Source organism: Macaca mulatta, chromosome 1, assembly GCF_049350105.2.
Source record: "Macaca mulatta isolate MMU2019108-1 chromosome 1, T2T-MMU8v2.0, whole genome shotgun sequence".
Lineage (NCBI taxonomy): Eukaryota > Metazoa > Chordata > Mammalia > Primates > Cercopithecidae > Macaca > Macaca mulatta.
The window spans coordinates 208,965,744-208,984,012 of NC_133406.1; the positions used below are offsets into that span (position 1 = coordinate 208,965,744).

At 42.0% G+C, this 18,269-nt stretch overlaps 1 protein-coding gene across 2 annotated transcripts in view; it reads left to right on the plus strand.

Annotated features, from left to right (window-relative positions):
- Nucleotides 1-8,589, plus strand: part of PTP4A2 (protein tyrosine phosphatase 4A2) — a 27,836-nt gene extending 19,247 nt beyond the window's left edge. The window contains exons 2-5 of one of the 2 annotated variants that reach the window (XM_077976586.1): nucleotides 372-464; nucleotides 4,505-4,635; nucleotides 6,531-6,605; nucleotides 7,872-8,191. In XM_077976586.1, the coding sequence (XP_077832712.1) occupies nucleotides 372-464; nucleotides 4,505-4,635; nucleotides 6,531-6,605; nucleotides 7,872-7,980 (408 nt within the window). In that variant the 3' untranslated portion in view covers nucleotides 7,981-8,191. Of the gene's footprint in view, nucleotides 1-371; nucleotides 465-4,504; nucleotides 4,636-6,530; nucleotides 6,606-7,871 lie in introns of both variants that reach the window. The other variant, NM_001266125.1, reaches the window with a different exon arrangement.
- The last annotated feature ends 9,680 nt before the right edge of the window (nucleotides 8,590-18,269 follow it).

Below are 18,269 nucleotides of genomic sequence, written 5' to 3' on the forward strand. Positions count from 1 at the left end.
TTTTTTTTTTTGAGACGGAGTCTTTCTCTGTCGCCCAGGCTGGAGTGCAGTGGCACGATGTCGGCTCACTGCAACATCTGCCTCCTGGGTTGAAGCGATTGTCCTGCCTCAGCCTCCTAAGTAGCTGGGATTACAGGCCGGTGCCACCACGCCCAGCTGATTTTTGTATTTTTAATAGAGGCCGGGTTTCACTATTTTGGTCAGGCTTGTCTCGAACTCCTTACCTTGTGATCTGCCTGCCTCAGGCCTCCCAAAGTGCTGAGATTACAGGTGTGAACCACCGTGCCCAGCCTATAATAGTACATTTCTACGTTTTTGGCTGTAGGTTTCAAAAACAAGTTCCATTATAATTTTTTTTTTTTTTTTTAAAGGAACTTAAGAAGTATGGAGTGACGACTTTGGTTCGAGTTTGTGATGCTACATATGATAAAGCTCCAGTTGAAAAAGAAGGAATCCACGTTCTAGTGAGTGTGTAGTATTTTAACTTTTTCACGACAAACAAGTTGTATCTTTCAAACATAAATACTTATAAAACTAAGCCAGGTGCACTGGCTTACACCTATAATCCCAATATTGTGGGAAGATCACTTGAACCTAGGAGTTCAAGACCAGCCTGGGCAATGTGGTGAGGTCTCATCTGTACAGATAATTAAAAAACTGGTGGGGCATGTTGGTGCACACCTGTGGTCCCAGCTACTTGGGTTTTTGAGGTGAGGGAATCACTTGAGCCCAGGTGGTTGAGACTGCAGTGAGCTGTGGCCACGCCACCACACTTCAGCCTGGGTGACAGAAGGAAACTCCATCTCAAAAAAAAAAAAAAAAAAATTTAAAACTTGGTATTAGGTGGGCATGGTGGCACACATCTGTAGTCCCAGCTACTTGGGAGGCTGAGGTGAGAGTATCGCCTGAGCCCAGGAGGTCAAGGTTGTTGTGAGCCTTGATTATGCCACTGCACTCCAGCCTGGATGACAGAGTAAGACCTTGTCTCAAAAATAAAAACAAAAAAACCCTGGCAGTAGTACTTTTGGATTTTTTAAGGTTGTAGTGGAAAATACGTTATTGATAGCAATCTTTCAAATTCCTTTGGATTAACAGATTGGCAGTTTTGTTCATTTGTGCTCTTAAAGCCTAAAATCGTAGTATTTTCAACTAATAAAAAACAAAATTTAGTGCTCCTATTTTAACAAAATGTAAATTTGCAATTTTTATTTTTTAGGAAATTAATGCAATATTTAGCTTTGTTTCTTGGCTACTAATTTGAATATAACAAAAGTAATTTCCATCAGACATTCTTAAGTCCATATGGAACTCTGCCACTTTGCAAGTACAAGATTAGTTACTTAATATTTTGTGGATAACTTGTAGGGGGCAAAAAGGTGGGATAAGAGGATGAGGAGAGGTAGGAGGCATCTTGTTCCAGAGTAATCAACATAGTTTCTGATACTTTTTGTTAGGTTTCTGAGGAGCTTTAGGTGATTAGATTTCTTACCTAGCTCAATTTGAGCACAAAGTGATTGGAGTTATTTTAAATTAAGTTCCTTTTTAGCACCAAAATAGGCTGTTTCCTTATAGCAAATGGGAGTGTCAGATTAGTTAACATTTTATTCTTTCTTCCCTAAGTTGTAGGAGCAGCTTTTAGGAGCATGTAATGAAATGATCTTGTAGTTTTAGGTGTCTTTAGGCTGTTGGTTTGATTGTGGGAAGGTTATGTAGTAGGAAGAGAACTGGAGATTTTATATAGGTAGTTAGGTAAGAAGAAGGTAATAAGGAAGATACTGGTTTAAGGTTATGTTCCTGCTTCTTACTGAGAGGTAGTTCTGTAGTCTTTATTTTATTGGTCAGTGGTTGGGAAGGCAGTTGATGCAGAAAGAATAATGACCTATTGGTAAGGGACTTCTCTCATATCTGATCCATAAAGTTTCCTCATATCCATTTTGGTGAAAACAAAAACTAAATAGCCAAACGTGTTTAAAAAAAAATGTTTTAGGGCCCTGTGTGGTGGCTCATGCTTGTTCCCAGCACTCTGGGATTCCAAGGTGGGTGGATCACTTGAGCCCAGGAGTTCCAACACTAGTGGGGCAACATGGTGAAACCCTCTCTCTCTGAAAAATACAAAAATTAGCTGGACGTGGGGGCATGCGCCTGTAGTCCCAGCACTTGGGAGGCTGAGGTGGGAGGATCACCTGAACCCGGGAGGTCAAGGCTGCAGTGAGCTGTGATTGTGCTGCTGTGCTCCAGCTTGGGTGACAGAGACCTTGTCAATCAATCAGTCAATCAATAGTGTGTTTTAATAGTTTGGTATGGTGATGATTTGCTTGCAGTCAGATTTCTAAATGACTTTACTGTCCACTGCTGGAAATCACTGGGAATGAGTATAAACGTGTCAAATGCAGCCCTGTGTTTAAAAAATAGTAATAAAATTTAAACTTCTGAAAATAAGCTGCATACAAGTTTATTTTGCTGCATTATGAATATGTTCTCCAGTGAACAAAAATCAACTTGTTTTGACAGATGGCGTAGTGAGAAAATGACTGGATTGACCATAGTCTGTTTGAGTCAGTAATGTTGGTAAATATCTTTGTGAAATAGAAATGAACTAAAGAACTTGAACTAGTTTGTAGAAGATAATGGTAGGCCTAAGATTTATTCCAGGCCTTTAAATTTAGGTTTTTGTTTTGTTTTAAATAGCTGTGATCTGGGAAATGCAAATCAAAAGCACAATATGATACCGCCTTACTCCTGTAAGAATGGCCATAATAAAAAAAAAAAAAAATAGATGTTGGCAGGGATGCCATGAAAAGGGAACACTTTTACACTGCTGGTGGGAATGTAAACTAGTACAACCACTGTAGAAAACAGCGTGGAGATTCCTTAAAGAACTAAAAGTAGAACTATCATTTGATCCAGCAATCCCACTACTGGGTATCTACCCAGAGAAAAAGAAGTCATTAAAAAAATAAATAAACCCAAACAAATAAATAAATAAATAGCTATGATCAGATAAAATGAAAGGTTTAACTTACACTTGAAAAAACAAGGGCATTTAGCTTAGGCTTGGAATTTCCTTTTCCCAGACAGAGATTTTAAGAGTTAATCTACTTTTGCTAGGTGAAGAGGGTTTTGGAACATTTCATGGTAAGAGGATATCCCCAAATAAGGCCTGTCAATCCTTTGAATGCTCTTGCAAACCAGACACACATTGGAATAGACTAATGGGGTTTTTAGCTGTATCAGTTTGAGGGTCAAATGTTTCTAAATGATTAATGATTTTTTAAAAATAGACACTACTTATATGAGTAAGTGAAGCATGTTTTATGTTGTTTCTTAACTAGGTGCATTTTAGGGAGTATTAGAGGAAGTAAGCTCTTGACTAAGGTACTGGTTTTATTGCTATTTACAGTTAAACTCTAGTGCCATTTATAATAACACTGACAGTCTAATTACGGGTCGTAGTTGTCAACTCAAACATGTACTGTTATGGCTAATGGGCTACATGAAGTGTTCTAGTGGTGCCAATAATGAATGCAGAATCAATTTAATGCTCTGTCACTTTTTTCTTTTTCCCCCTCTAGTATCTTAAAGTGTCCTTATGCAATCTCATTAGAATAGCCTTATGTTTTAAAAAAAATTCCTAACTGTTTTTGCATTTCTGTCCTTGAAGCTTAGATGGGAGGAGGGAAGGCTTATAAAATGTCAGCCCCCAGACCCCCTCCTCCACTCCCCTTTTGTGTTGGTTTCTTAGGACCTCTTGCTAAGTAGTGAGGAAGATAAACCCCTGCCTGTACTGTAAATGCTCGTGGGATTAGTCTTAATTGAAAGATAGCCCCCAAATAGGTGAATACAGAAAGAGAAAGGGATACTTGACAAAATGGTCTCCATTTGCCCAGGACCCTGTCATGCAGCACTGTCCTTGTTCAATGGGGACATATATAATTGCTGCTTGCCTTTTAATAAGCACAAAGATGGTAGTATGTTTCTGTTATGATTTACTAACTATTGGAGATTTCTTATCAGATAACCTTTCTCTAAAGATGTCATAACTTAGTTATCTTCAATTATAATCTTCAGTTATCTGTAGAGATCAATGAAACACCAGTTGATATGCTTTGCCAGAGTGGTCTTTTAAATCATGTTGACAAATGTGCTGTGTCCTCTCTTACTTTGTCTTGTCTTTAATTACAGTTTTGTCTATTATGTCTAATTACTATATTCAGATATCATATTTGGGAGAACACTAGCTCTTATGACTCTGATAGAGATTTCTGTAAGTTTTTGTAAATTTAGATGTGTGTGACACTGCATTGAGAAGGCTAATTTATTTGGCAAACTTTAATTTTAATCCTGGATCATTTTGCAGCAATGATCAGAATTGTGTTAACAATAGGTATATATAGTGCGGTTAGTTCAGTTAGGCCTGCCGTGTGTACTCTGCATAGCTATTTTATATTAGAATGTTAATCTTGGAGAAGATACCAAATTAATGTAAAAAGTGATTTCTTTTCAGGATTGGCCATTTGATGATGGAGCTCCACCCCCTAATCAGATAGTAGATGATTGGTTAAACCTGTTAAAAACCAAATTTCGTGAAGAGCCAGGTTGCTGTGTTGCAGTGCATTGTGTTGCGGGATTGGGAAGGTAAACTCTTACCCTTATTACCCTTTTTGTCTGAATTCATTACCATGCCTAAGTTAGTTGAAAGTTTCACTTTGGTAGGTATTTGCATATATTATACGAAGTAACATTAAATTACCTGAAAGGAAAGGAAATGAGAAGAAAAACTAGTGTAATGATTTCTCAGAATAGGCTGTTCGTTTCATCTGGTTGTCTGATTCTGATGCCAGCCTGGATTTAGTGGGTGTTTTATTTTTCTCCCTATTTCAAGTAATCAAAAGTTCAGGTCACTGGCCGGGCGCGGTGGCTCACGCCTGTAATCCCAGCACTTTGGGAGGCCGAGGCGGGCGGATCACAAGGTCAGGAGATCGAGACCACGGTGAAACCCCGTCTCTACTAAAAATACAAAAAATTAGCCGGGCGCAGTGGCGGGCGCCTGTAGTCCCAGCTACTCAGGAGGCTGAGGCAGGAGAATGGCGTAAACCCAGGAGGCGGAGCTTGCAGTGAGCCGAGATCGCGCCACTACACTCCAGCCTGGGCGACAGAGCGAGACTCCGTCTCAAAAAAAAAAAAAAAAGTTCAGGTCACTGAAATAGGCAACAAAATTAAAATAATTTTAGAGTTTGATGAATCTATACATGGGTAATTTTGTACTGAGATGAATGGGAAGTTAATAGGTAGAGAACAGATATCTGAACTCTTGAAAGGAGATGTATGGGCAAGAATTGACTTTGATCTTAAAACCTTTTCCCCTGAGCATTGCTTGGAATGGTGTTGCAATGCTGTCATCAACGGCAGATTAAATGCCAATTTAGGATGCACACTTTGACTCAGAACATTAGTGTAGGCTGCCATTGCCTCAAGGTGGTGGTGACTCAGGCTGTTAGTTCTGCTCTGCCCTTTTGTTTGCTATTTTCCTTTTTTGTAGTGTGGTACTGTTCGTTCATAAGGTTAGAAGTTTTAGTCCTTATACTGACCATTGAAGATAATGTTGTAACTTGACTTGACAGTTTTATAACTAGTAGCTATCCTAGTTTTAGGTATTCCAAAATTGGTGCACTGTATTGGGCTTTATAAAAACATCATTTCCTTTGTTAAAATTTTTTAAAAAGATAGAACTTTTCCTAGTCATCAATTCTTGGGCATTTTCCTAGCTCATCAAAAGGATTTACTTGAAAAAGTCTAGCACCTTTTTAGCATTTGATAAGGAAATATTAAAATCAATTGGTAATGAAAATTCTGACACACTGGAGATACGTAATATGTTTGGCCATTTATTTTACTGTGATAATGGCTAAAGACCAATGAAGGATTTTTGATAATATCTAGTGATGAGAAAATTTGATACATAATGTGATGTTTTAAAGAGTGAAGATCTCTTAAGGTTTAGAATTTTGTGCTTTACTAAAAGTAGATAATCAGGCTGGGCACTGTGGTTCACACCTGTAATCCCAGCACTTTGGGAGGTGGAGGCAGGCAGATTGCTTGAGCCTAGGAGTTCAAGAGCAGACTGGGTAACATGGAGAAACCCCATCTCTACTAACTACTAAAAATACAAAAATTAGCTGGGCATGGTGGCGGGCACCTATAGTCCCAGCTACTTGAGGGACTGAGGCCAGAGGATCCACCTGAGTCTTGGGAGGTCGAGGTTGCAGTGAGCCATGATTGTGCCACTGCATTCTGGCCTGGGTGATAGAGCGAGACCCTGTCCGTCTGTCCCCCCCCCACCACCACCAAAAAAAAAAAATCATAGAATTTATGATGATGAGATATATTTACTATATTAGGCAGATACCAGCTACTTTAGTATACAGGAAAAAGAAAGCTCATGTATTGCATTGGTAATATGCAGTTACAGGTTTTTTAAAATCCTTCATTCCAAGACTTACAAATACTTACATATGGGTTTCTTTCTGCAGGGCACCTGTGCTGGTTGCACTTGCTTTGATTGAATGTGGAATGAAGTACGAAGATGCGGTTCAGTTTATAAGACAGTGAGTATGAAGTTTTGTGTTCAGAAACACAGAAAGCAAGATCATGCATGAGGAAGGAATTATGGAAGCGATATTCATTTATAGTATGGGATAATTTGCTTTTTTTGGCTTAAAGTATTATTTGAAGAAGTAAAAAATTTAGAGCAGGTGATAGAGACTCAGTACAGCTGGTTTCCAGATTTAAAAAGTTTTCTAATTTGGACATTATAGACTGTGTCCAGTATATTGTTTGAGTATCTAGGAATCTCGAAAATGCCCCTTTTAATATATTCCAAATACCTTCCAAATACAATTCTCTATTAGGAGGAGGCAAGAAGAACGTGTAGAGGAACAGTTAATCACCTGGGACTCTTTTTTGTTTTTGAGATGGAGTCTCGCTCTGTTGCTCAGGCTGGAGTGCCGTGGCTCGATCTCGGCTCACTGTAGCCTCTGCCTCCTGGGTTCAAGCGATTCTCCTGCCTCAGCCTCCCAGGTAGCTGGGACTACAGGTGCGCACCACCATGCCCAGCTAATTTTTATATTTTTAGTAGAGACGGGGGTTTCACCATGTTGGCCAGGATGGTCTCAATCTCCTGACTTCATGATCTGCCCACCTCGGCCTCCCAAAGTGCTGGGATTATAGGCATGAGCCATCACGCCTGGCCTCATCTGGGACTCTTAAGTGATCTATTCAGGGACAAAATCAGGATGCAGGATCTTGACATTGATCTGAAATAACGAGTCATGCTATTTTGTTATGCAGAATTCTTTGACAATTTTTGTCTTGCCTTTTCCCTTTCGACCCTTCCTTTAAAAAAAGAAAACGAAAGAAAAGACTATTTGCGACAGAGCATGAAATATATGGTAGCGGCTAGGAAGGTAACATATTTCAAGGAATGCTATCTGTGTATGTCTTGAACCTGTTTCTTCATCTGAATATTATTTTTTAGCATCCTAAATTAAAAACTTGCTACCAACTCTAATCTGAAGAATACATCAATCTAATTGGAAGAATGTAGTCAGATGTTGCTGGATAAACTATTCTGATCTTTATTAAATGGTTAATAGACTATAATGATAGTCAGCAAGAAAAATTCTTCTATTCCTTCTAGGAGGACTTAGAAAGTTCACGTTGCAACTTATCTCTTTAAGAAGTGTTGTAGTATGGGAAGTACGCTGGTTTTCAGCTGTGTGGAATTAGAAAGGCCTTCGGATGTAAATAATGCATTTCAGTGAATCAGACAGCCTTTTTTTACATGATAAAGTTTGCCATTCTTGTATTTTCAGAAAAAGAAGGGGAGCGTTCAATTCCAAACAGCTGCTTTACTTGGAGAAATACCGACCTAAGATGCGATTACGCTTCAGAGATACCAATGGGCATTGCTGTGTTCAGTAGAAAGACATGTAAACGAAGGCTTACTTGATTGTGGCATTTAGAGGGAACTCTTGGTACCTGGAAATGTGAATCTGGAATCTTACCTGTGTCATCAAAGTAGTGATGGATTCAGTACTCCTCAACCACTCTCCTAATGATTGGAACAAAAGCAAACAAAAAAGAAATCTCTCTATAAAATGAATAAAATGTTTAAGAAAAGAGAAAGAGAAAAGGAATTAATTCAGTGAAGGATGATTTTGCTCCTAGTTTTGGAGTTTGAATTTCTGCCAGGATTGAATTATTTTGAAGTCTCCTGTCTTTTTAAACTTTTTCAAAATAGGTCTCTAAGGAAAACCAGCAGAACATTAGCCTGTGCAGAACCATCTTTTTGGGGAGCACACTCTTCCATTATGCTTGGCACTAGATCTCCCTGTGGTGGGATTTTTTTCCCTTTTTTTGTGGGGGAGGGGTGGTGGTATATTTTTCCCCTCTTTTTTCCTTTCTCTCCTACACCTCCCTTTTCCCCCTGATCCAAGTTGTAGATGGAATAGAAGCCCTTGTTGCTGTAGATGTGCGTGCAGTCTGGCAGCCTTAAGCCCACCTGGGCACTTTTAGATAAAAAAAAAAAAAACACCAAAAAAAAAAAAAAAACAGTGACACATATATATATTATATGATCCAGGTGGTTTTTAGTCTTTACTGATGAAAGGGTGTTCATGTTAGTTTCTTTTCCTCAAAACCCTATCTAATACTAGGCAAAGTAGCCAAGAGCCTTTTGTTTTGTTTTTATTTTGATAAATTAGTGGGGAAATTAAGTCGGCATTTTAAGAGGAGTCTCTTCTCAACTTAGCTGAGTCAAATTCTTCTCTTCCCTAACCAGTGAAACTAAGTGGATATCCCAGAAACTTGTCTTCTAAAAGGGAGGACTCCAGGCCATCAATAAAGATGTCCAGGGAGTGAGCGTACTTTCTACACCCTGTAGAATTGTGGGCTGTAGCGTTACTCTGATTTTCTGTCTAGTATCAGAGAATGCTGGTAGCTTAAAATTTTTATTTTAGGACTTGTACTCTGAATTTTCAGGAACCATCAAAGGAGTAGCAGCAAATTCACATATTTTCGACTTGAGAAATGCTTGTGGTGTGTGTTTTCCAAACTGCCCCCTATGTGTAAAGTTCAGTTTAACCACTGATTGCCTTGTTATTACTAGGTTCTTTTGAGATTAAAAAAAAAAAAAAAAAAAAAAATCCCTGGTTTAAAACCAACAATGATGCCTAGTGAGCATGTGTCCACAGGCCATAACAGGGTAGAAGAGAGACATCGCACAACCCAATGAGTAGCGAAGGGACTGTGTTGCTTGTGAAGCGGTGTAGTACCATTTTTGCAGATTGTTTGCTGGGTTTAGCGTACTGATCTAGAAAAGCTGTTTTTCTGCTCCTTTGTGGAAGGCAGTTACGATCAGGCTGCATGGACAAAGCAGGTAGAGGGGCACCATCAGGGGCTCTTGCACTATTTTCTCCTCTAAATATTACATACTCAGTAGTGCCCTGCTTCTAAGGCTCTGAATACAGGCTTAAAGTCATCTTGTCCTGCTGGAATTTGCTGTGCAGAGCCATAAGCCTCCCATTTTGTTAGTGTCAGCTAGGCCAGTAGGAACAGACCGGGACCTTGTCTCACACTGATGATACCTCAAATGTTGGCCGGCTATGTGAACTGCCTATTTCCTATTGCTGGAGTTTTGATTTTTAACTAAATGCAAATCTGTAGATTCTCTCCTCTCCCATCCCAGAAAACAAAACAAAATAATGCTTTTTGAAATTGTTTATAGGACTTTAAAACATAATAGTATATCCAAAATTCTTTATTTCAGAACACAACAATAGATTCCATTAATATAGACTCAAGATCAAAACAGCATACCTGCTAAGATAGATGGTGTTGACTCCACTGGGTTTTGATCAATACAATAACAAACCTTTTCCCTTTGACACACTCTGAATTTTGTTGTTTGCGGGGAGGGCGTGTGTGTGTGTGTGTGTGTGTGTGTGTGCGCGTGCGTGCGCGTGCAGTGTCCATCAGTATCAGTGCCTGCCTGAGTTAGGAAAATTACATTCCTGGTTCTGTATTGAGGAGAAGGATGTATAAAGCAACATGAAACATTAGCCCTCATTTTGTTTTAAAGACTAATGTTAATTGTTCTTAAAACTGGATTTTTTTTTTCATTAAAATTAAAGCAATTTTTTTCTTTTGGATTTAATGAAGTATTGCTAGCTGAAGCCAGTTTGACATAGAGATGTCAGATTGATTTGAAAGGTGTGCAGCCTGATTTAAAACCAAACCCTGAACCCTTTTAAAGAACAATAAAACGTATTTTACACGCTCTTTGTGCATTTTTTCCCTCCATCCTCATGAGTTTATGTCTGTGCTTATAAAGCAGAGTTTAGGCTGGGCGCAGTGGCTCATGCCTATAATCCCAGTACTTGGGGAGGCCAAGGCAGGCGGATCACTTGAGCCCAGGGGTTCAAGACCAGCCTGGGTAACGTGGTGAGTCCATCTCTACAAAAAATTTTTAATAATTAGCTGGGCATGGTGGTGTGTACCTGCAGTCTCAGCTACTTGGGAGGCGGAGGTGGGAAGAACACTTGACCCCAGGAGGTTGAGGCTGTAGTGAGCTATGATCATGCCACTGTACTCCAGCCTTGGTGACAGAGACCCTGTCTCAAAAAAACAAAAACAAAATGTCACTTATATGTGTTCCCCGTTCTTTGCCTGCTATTCTCAAGGACTGTTTTGGGTCCTGCTAGTTTACTGCAAGGAGGTAAAATAGTTAGAGGCTTGGAAATTCAAAGATTTTATGTCACTGAGGTGTTAGTAAGAGCCAACTTAACCATAGCTGGGATACATCTAGTACATTTTCTGGTTCAGTTCTTGTATATAACCCTGTAGGAATTCAGCATCTTGTCAAAGGCTTGGTTTATACCATAGATGATGATTTTTTAGAGACAGAGTCATGCAGTGCTTCCCAGACTGGAGTGCAGTGGCTATTCACAGACTCAATCATCGCGTACTGTGGTCATCCTGAGTAGCCTGTCACTGCACCCAGCTTATTTATACCATAGATTTTGGTGGAGCATTGCAACTTTGTACTTGAATTGGTATTAAAGAACAATGAGGAAGTAACAACTCTATATTAATATATCAGAACTTGGGAGTGTGGAATTTCCCTTTCACTATGGGTAAGCATCCATCCACCCAACTAACAACATGCTCAGATACTAGGAAAAGATGCGACACTCATTTCACTTTGGAGGACCTCAGTCTGGAGGGGGCGTCAGATATGTAGACATAAAACAGTTACAGTGGGTGGTTATAGTAATGATATTTATAGTTCATTGATCCACAGCCTGGGCAACATGGCCAAACCCCGACTTGACAAAAAATACAGAAACTAACCGGGTGTGGTGGCGCACTACCATCTGGACCACAGTCCCAGCTACTTGGGAGGCTGAAGTGAGAGGATTGCTTGAACATGGGAGGTTGCAGTGACCTGATACTGGGCCACTGCACTTCATCCTGGGTGACAGTGAGACCAGTCTCAGAATTCATTGATCCTGTCACTTGTCTTTACTTCTTTACCTTTTCATGTCCCTCATTACCTAGCTTAGACTCTGATTCATTGTGGCACTCAGCTTTTCAGCCTTGCCCCATCTCTTGTTTCATTGTACTTCCCTGGCTAAACTCCATTTTTGGTTAAGTTCGGTACTTCACTTTCTGTTCACTTAAGTACTTACGCAACTGAACATGCTGTTTCAGTCTCTCTAAGGTCATGACCTCCTGGGGCCAGGTGGTGTGCACCTAGTAAGTCTCAAGTTACTCAGGAGGCTGAGGCAGGAGAATCACTTGAGCCCAGGAGTTTGAGCTACGTTGTGAAATGATTGTGCCTGTGAACAGCCACTGCACGGCATCCTGGGCAACATAGTGAGACCCTGCCTTGAAAAATAAAGCTATGACCTCACATGGGCCTCAAAACCTCTCAATCCTAGTACATTTCTCTATCCCATTTACACTTCCTCTTAAATTTTTAACAGCTTTGCCATTCTCTCAGCTTATGAGTTTTTTTAAACTTAGAAATAAAATTTTCACAGGCTCCTACCATCACATCTACTCACCCACCTGCATCTGTGCTACTGTCTTTCTTCTAGTTGCTATAGACAGACTGTCCTTGCCCTATTTTTTTTTTTTTTTTTGAGACAGAGTCTTGCTCTGTCACCCAGGCTGGAGTGCAGTGGCGCAATCTCAGCTTACTGCACAATCTCAGCTTACCGCAACTTCCTCCTGGGAGCAAGTGATTCTCCTGCCTCAGCCTCCTGAGAAGCAGGGATTATAGGCATGTGCCACCAAGCCCAGCTAATTTTTGTATTTTTAGTAGAGACGGGGTTTCACCATATTGGCCAGGCTGGTCTCAAACTGCTGACCTCGTGATCCGCCCACCTCGGCCTCCCAAAGTGCTGGGATTACAGGCATGAGCCACTGCCTGGCCCGTCCTTGCCCTATTTAAGGCAAGCTCTTTTACTTGTGTGCTAAATTCCATCCCTTACCTGTTCAAAGAGCCCTGATGTGTAGCCATTTTCCTTCTCTGTCCTGCTCATTAACTTTTCCCCCTACTAGATCATTCCCATGAGCCTATGAACATGCTAGTATTTCTTCCATATTAAAAGAAATCCTTGTTTGACCCCACATCTGCCCCTTCAGCTACCATCCCCTTTCTTTGCTCTTCTCTAGTACAACTTGAGAGCTATCTAACTATACTCTGTACTTCTTTCTTTTGAGCTCGCACCAAGGAGCATTTTGACTCCACAGGAACAGCCCGTGTAAAGATCACCAGAGGCTGGGTGCAGTGGCTCATGCCTGCACTTTGGGAGGCCAAGGCAGGCAGATCACGTGAGGCCAGGAGTTCAAGACCAGCCTGCCCAACATCGTGAAACCCTGTCTCTACTAAAAATACAAAATTAGCTGGATGTGGTGGCACATGCCTGTAATCCCAGCTACTCTGGGTGACTGAGGCACGAGAATCGCTTGAACCTGGGAGGCAGAGGTTGCGGTGAGCCAAAATTGTGCCTCTGCACTCCAACCTGGGCAACAGAGTGAGACAGTCTCAAAAAACAAAACAAAACAAAAAAAAAGGATCACCCCAATGGTCAATTCTCACAACTTTTTTTTGAGGGTCTTGTTTTGTCACCCAGGCTGAAGTCTAATGGCATGATCATAGCTCACTGTAACCTTGAACTCTTGGGCTCAAGCGATCCTACCTCAGCCTCCTGAGTAGCTAGGACTACAGGTGCATGTCACAGTGCCCAGCTAATTAAAATTTTTTGGTTGGGCATGGTGGCTCACGCCTGTAATCCCAGCACTTTTGGAGGCCGAGGCGGGCAGATCACCTGAGGCCAGGAGTTCGAGATCAGCCTGGCCAACATGGTGAAACCCCGTCTCTTCTAAAAATACAAAATTAGCTGGGCATGGTGATGCATGCCTGTAGTCCCAGCTACTCCAGAGGCTGAGGCAGGAGAATCATGCCATTGCACTCCAGCCTGGGCAACAAGAGTGAAACTCTGTCTCCAAAAATAAAATAATTTTTTTTTTTTTTTTTTTTTTTTTGGAGAGACTTAGTCTTCACAGCCTTTTTTTTTTTTTTTTTTTTTTTTTTTTGAGATAGTCTTGCTCTGTGGCCCAGGCTGGAGTGCAGTGGCGCGATCTCGGCTCACTGCAATCTCTACCTCCCGGGTTTAAGTTATTCTCCTGCCTCAGCCTCTTGAGTAGCTGGGACTACAGGCACATGCCACCATGCCCAGCTAAGTTTTGTATTTTTAGTAGAGACGGGGTTTCACCATGTTAGCCAGGCTGGTCTCGAACTCCTGACCTCAAGTGATCCCTCCGCCTCGGCCTCCCAAAGTGCTGGGATTACAGGCGTGAGCTGCCGTGCCTGGCCAAAACATAGTCTTCTTATGTTGCCCAGGCTGGTCTTGAACTCCTGGTCTCAAATGATCCCCCTGCCTCAGCCTCCCAGGGTGCTGAGATTATGAGTATGAGCCACTGTGCCCACCTTCATAACTTCTTTGATATGTCAGCATATGGTACAGTTGACCACTTCCTCTTTGAAATGCTTCATTTGCATGTAGGAAAATAATGCCTTTCTCCCCTAAACCCCCCAAAATGTCCAGGTTCTAAATCCCTGGAACCTGTGAATGTTATCCTGCATGTCAAAGGGACTTTGTGGGTGTGATTAAGTTCACAATTTTGAGATGGGAAGAATATCCTGGATTATCTTGGTAGGCCTGATCTAATAGCATGGGTCGGCAAAAACAGAGAACCTTTCCTAGCTGAGGTCAGAGGGAGATGTGTCTAGGATAGAAGGATCAGAGATTATTTGAAGGTAGAGGGAAGGGGCCAGGAGCCAAGGAGTGACGGCAGCCTCGAACCTGGAGAAGGCAAGACAATAGATTCTCCCTACAGCCTCCAAGAAGGAACTTAGCCTGCTAACACCTTGATTTTGGTTGCATGTAGGATTTCTACAGAACTGTAGAATAAATTTGTGTTGTTTTAAGCCACAATGTTTGTGATAATTTATTATAGCACCAATAGAAAACGAATGCAGGTTTTTGCCTCTAGAACACCACACTCCTGAGTTTTCACCTAGTTGAGTGACCACACCTCAGTTTGGGTTTCTGGTTCCTCATTAGCTTCTACACTTCTGTTCTATCTCCCTGGACTCTACTCTCTGGACTCTAGACCCATATCCAGTACCTCCCTGTCATCTCTCACTGATGTGTATAGTTGAAACTTAACTTCAGTCCCTGCTGAAATGTTAGCTTGAATGAAGCTTTCCATGACCACCCTATTTGTCCTGCTATGCTTTACTGTCCTCTATAATACCATCTCATAACCTTTTTTTTTTTTTTTTTTAATTTCACTCTTGTTGCCAGGCTGGAGTGCAATGGTGCAATCTCGGCTCACTGCAACCTCCACCTCCTGGGTTCAAGCAATTCTCCTGAGTAGCTGGGATTACAGGCATGTGCCATCACATCCGGCTAATTTTGTATTCTTAGTAGAGACAGGGTTTCTCCATGTTGATCAGGCTGGTCTCAAACTCCTGACCTCATGTGATCTGCCTGCCTCAGCCTCCCAAAGTGCTGGGATTACAGGCGTGAGCCACCGTGCCCGGCCTCAACTTTTTGATTATATGTTTCCCCCACCAAAATATAGCTTAACAAAGGCATAGCTGTTTTTTGTTTTGTGTTTCATTCACCATATCTTCAGCACCTCAAATAGTGCTTGGCATGCAGCAGGTACTCAGTGGATACTGAATGAATGGGTACAGATAGAGACAGACTGATGATGGTACTATGACACTAGGGAGTAACTAAAACTGCCCGGGAGCACATCAGGAGATGCTGCAGTGGGCATGTTTGAGCTGGATTTTGAAGGATGAGATAGAAACGGTTGATATACAATGAGATAGCACGTTCCATCCATCAGAATGGCTATCGTAAAAAAGATGGGCAATAACAAGTCTTGGGAAGGGTACGAAGAAATTGGAACCTTCATACATTGCGGGTAATGATATAAAGCGATGGTGCAGTCACTTTTGAAAAACAGTTGAGCAGTTTCTCAAAAAGTTAAACACTTGCCATATGACCCAGCAATTCCAATATGTCCAGTATTCAATTCTAGGTATATACAAGGGAAATGAAGACATTATGGTTGCATGGGCTAGGGCGGGGACAGGGTTTCTTTCTGTGGTGATCAAAGTGTTCTGGAATTAGACAGTGGTGATGGTTGCATAACAGTGTGACGGTATTAAATGCTGCTAAGTTGTACACTTACAAAGAAAGGTTGATGTGGGGACAGTACATTTCAGGTCGAGGAAATAATACAAATGGAAGTATGAAAGAGCATAGTATGTTGGGGAGAAGGGGCAAGATTTGGTCTCTTTGGAGGGTTTGGATTTGTGCTAGGCAGGTTTGGTTGTCATCAGACTAGAAGAGATGCTAGACACTCCTTCCTTGTGCCTCCCCGTCTACCCGCAAGGCCACAGATGATTGGATCAGGGATAGACAGTTGACCCAACTGCTGACATTGGCCAGAAGATTCTCAATTTCTTTTTTTCTTTTTCTTTTTTTTTTCTTTTTTGAGATGGAGTCTTGCTCTGTTGCCCAGGCAGGAGTGCGGTTGCATGATCTCTGCTCACTGCAACCTCCGCCTCCCGGGTTCAAGCGATTCTCCTGCCTCAGCCTCCCAAGTAGCTGGGACTACAGGCGTATGCCACCACACCTGGCTTTTTTTTTTTTTTTTTTTTTTTTTGTATTTTTAGTAGAGATGAGGTTTCACCATGTTGGCCAGGCTGGTCTCGAACTCCTGACCTCAAGTGATCCACCTGCCTCAGCCTCCTAGAGTGCTGAGATTACAGGTGTGAGCCACTGCGCCCAGCCCAGATTCTCAATTTCAACTGAGGTAGACTCTTGGATGTGAGGGGCCAGTAGGGCCATTGTGTATATTGGGTCATATGTGAGATGAGTAGACAAAGGACAGAAGAAGGAGGATGGAGAAGCAGCCCAGGGGAGAAGAGAGAAGAGACTGTGGCCTGGGATTAGGGAAGCAATGCCCCTGAATTCAGAGTTATTTTTCATAAAGCCCAGCTGCATGTCCTCCCCTGAAGTCCTTTTGATGGTTTCTGTCCCTTCCCTTGCCCCTTGTTTAAAATAGCTTGAGTCTTTTTTTTTTTTTTTTTTGAGACAGAGTTTCACTCTCGTTGCCCAGACTAGAGTGCAATGGCGCAATCTTGGCTCACTGCAACCTCCGCCTCCCAGGTTCAAGCAATTCTCCTGCTTCAGTCTCCCTAGTAGCTGGGATTACAGGCATACACCACCACGCCCGGCTAATTTTGTATTTTTAGTAGAGACGGGGCTTCTCCATGTTGAGGCTGGTCTCGAACTCCTGACCTTGGGTGATCCGCCCGCCTCTGCCTTCCAAAGTGCTGGGATTACAGGCATGAGCCACAGCACCCGGTCGAGTCAGTTTCTTAATAACCAAGAGATAGCCGGGCGTGGTGGCGGGCGCCTGTAGTCTCAGCTACTTGGGAGGCTGAGGCGGGAGAATGGCGTGAACCCGGGAGGCGGAGCTTGCAGTGAGCCGAGATCACGCCACTGCACTCCAGCCTGGGAGACACAGCGAGACTCCGTCTCAAAATAAATAAATAAATAAATAAATAAATAACCAAGAGAGCCTTGACTAGAAGGGATTATACAAATAGCATGTTAAATGCTGTGACTAAAGCTCCTATAGGTAGAGTGGTGATTTATGCTACATCCTATACACTATTCTAGGCACTGAGGATATAGTGGGAAGCAAGAAACACGCTCTGCCCTGGTAGGGCTTACATTCTACTGGAGAAGATAGAGAATAAACAGGTACACCAATTAATAATCTATTTTCAGATGGTGATCAGTGCGACAAAGACAGGAAGAAAATAAAACAGGTAAAGTGACTGGGGTTATATGTGATAGGAGTGGTTGGGGAAAGTCTGTGGAAGGTAAAAGGAGCCTGCTGTGTGCAAATGCTATGAGAAGATACTGGAAGCACTTCCCACACAGTATGTGTAGCAGTATGTGCAAAGTTGAAAGAATAGGCTTAGTGCGTTCAAGGAACATCAGTGTGGGTTTTATGGTTGGAACATAGCAAGGAGTGAAGAATAAACTTAGATAGAGACCAAATTGTGTTGATTTGATGAGGCTGGGAAGGTCGTTGGGGTCATATTGCAGAGAGTTATGTATCATGTTAAGAAGGTTGAGGCCAGGCGCGGTGGCTCACACCTGTAATCACAGCACTTTGGGAGGCTGAGGCAGGCGAGTTGCTTGAGCTCAGGAGTTTGAGACCAACCTGGCCGACATGGTGAAACCCCATCTCTACAGAAAATACAAAAATTAGCCAGGCATGGTGGTGCATACCTGTAGTCCCAACTACTCGGGAGGCTGAGATGGGAGGATTGCTTGAGCCCAGGAGGCAAATGTTGCAGAAAGAAAGAAATTTGAAACTTTATTGATCATTTCTCAATCTGGAGAAGACATCAGATTCAACTATGTGGTTTATTTAAAATGTCCATGTCCAGGTACCACCCAGATCATTCTGAATCAGTCTCTAGTTGTGAATCTGCTTTGGGCGGTGGGGAGCCATGAAGGTTGGTAAGCACAGCAGTTACATGCTCAGATCTATGCTCAGAAAGTTATTCAAGGAGCTCCTTAAATTAGAGACCATACCTG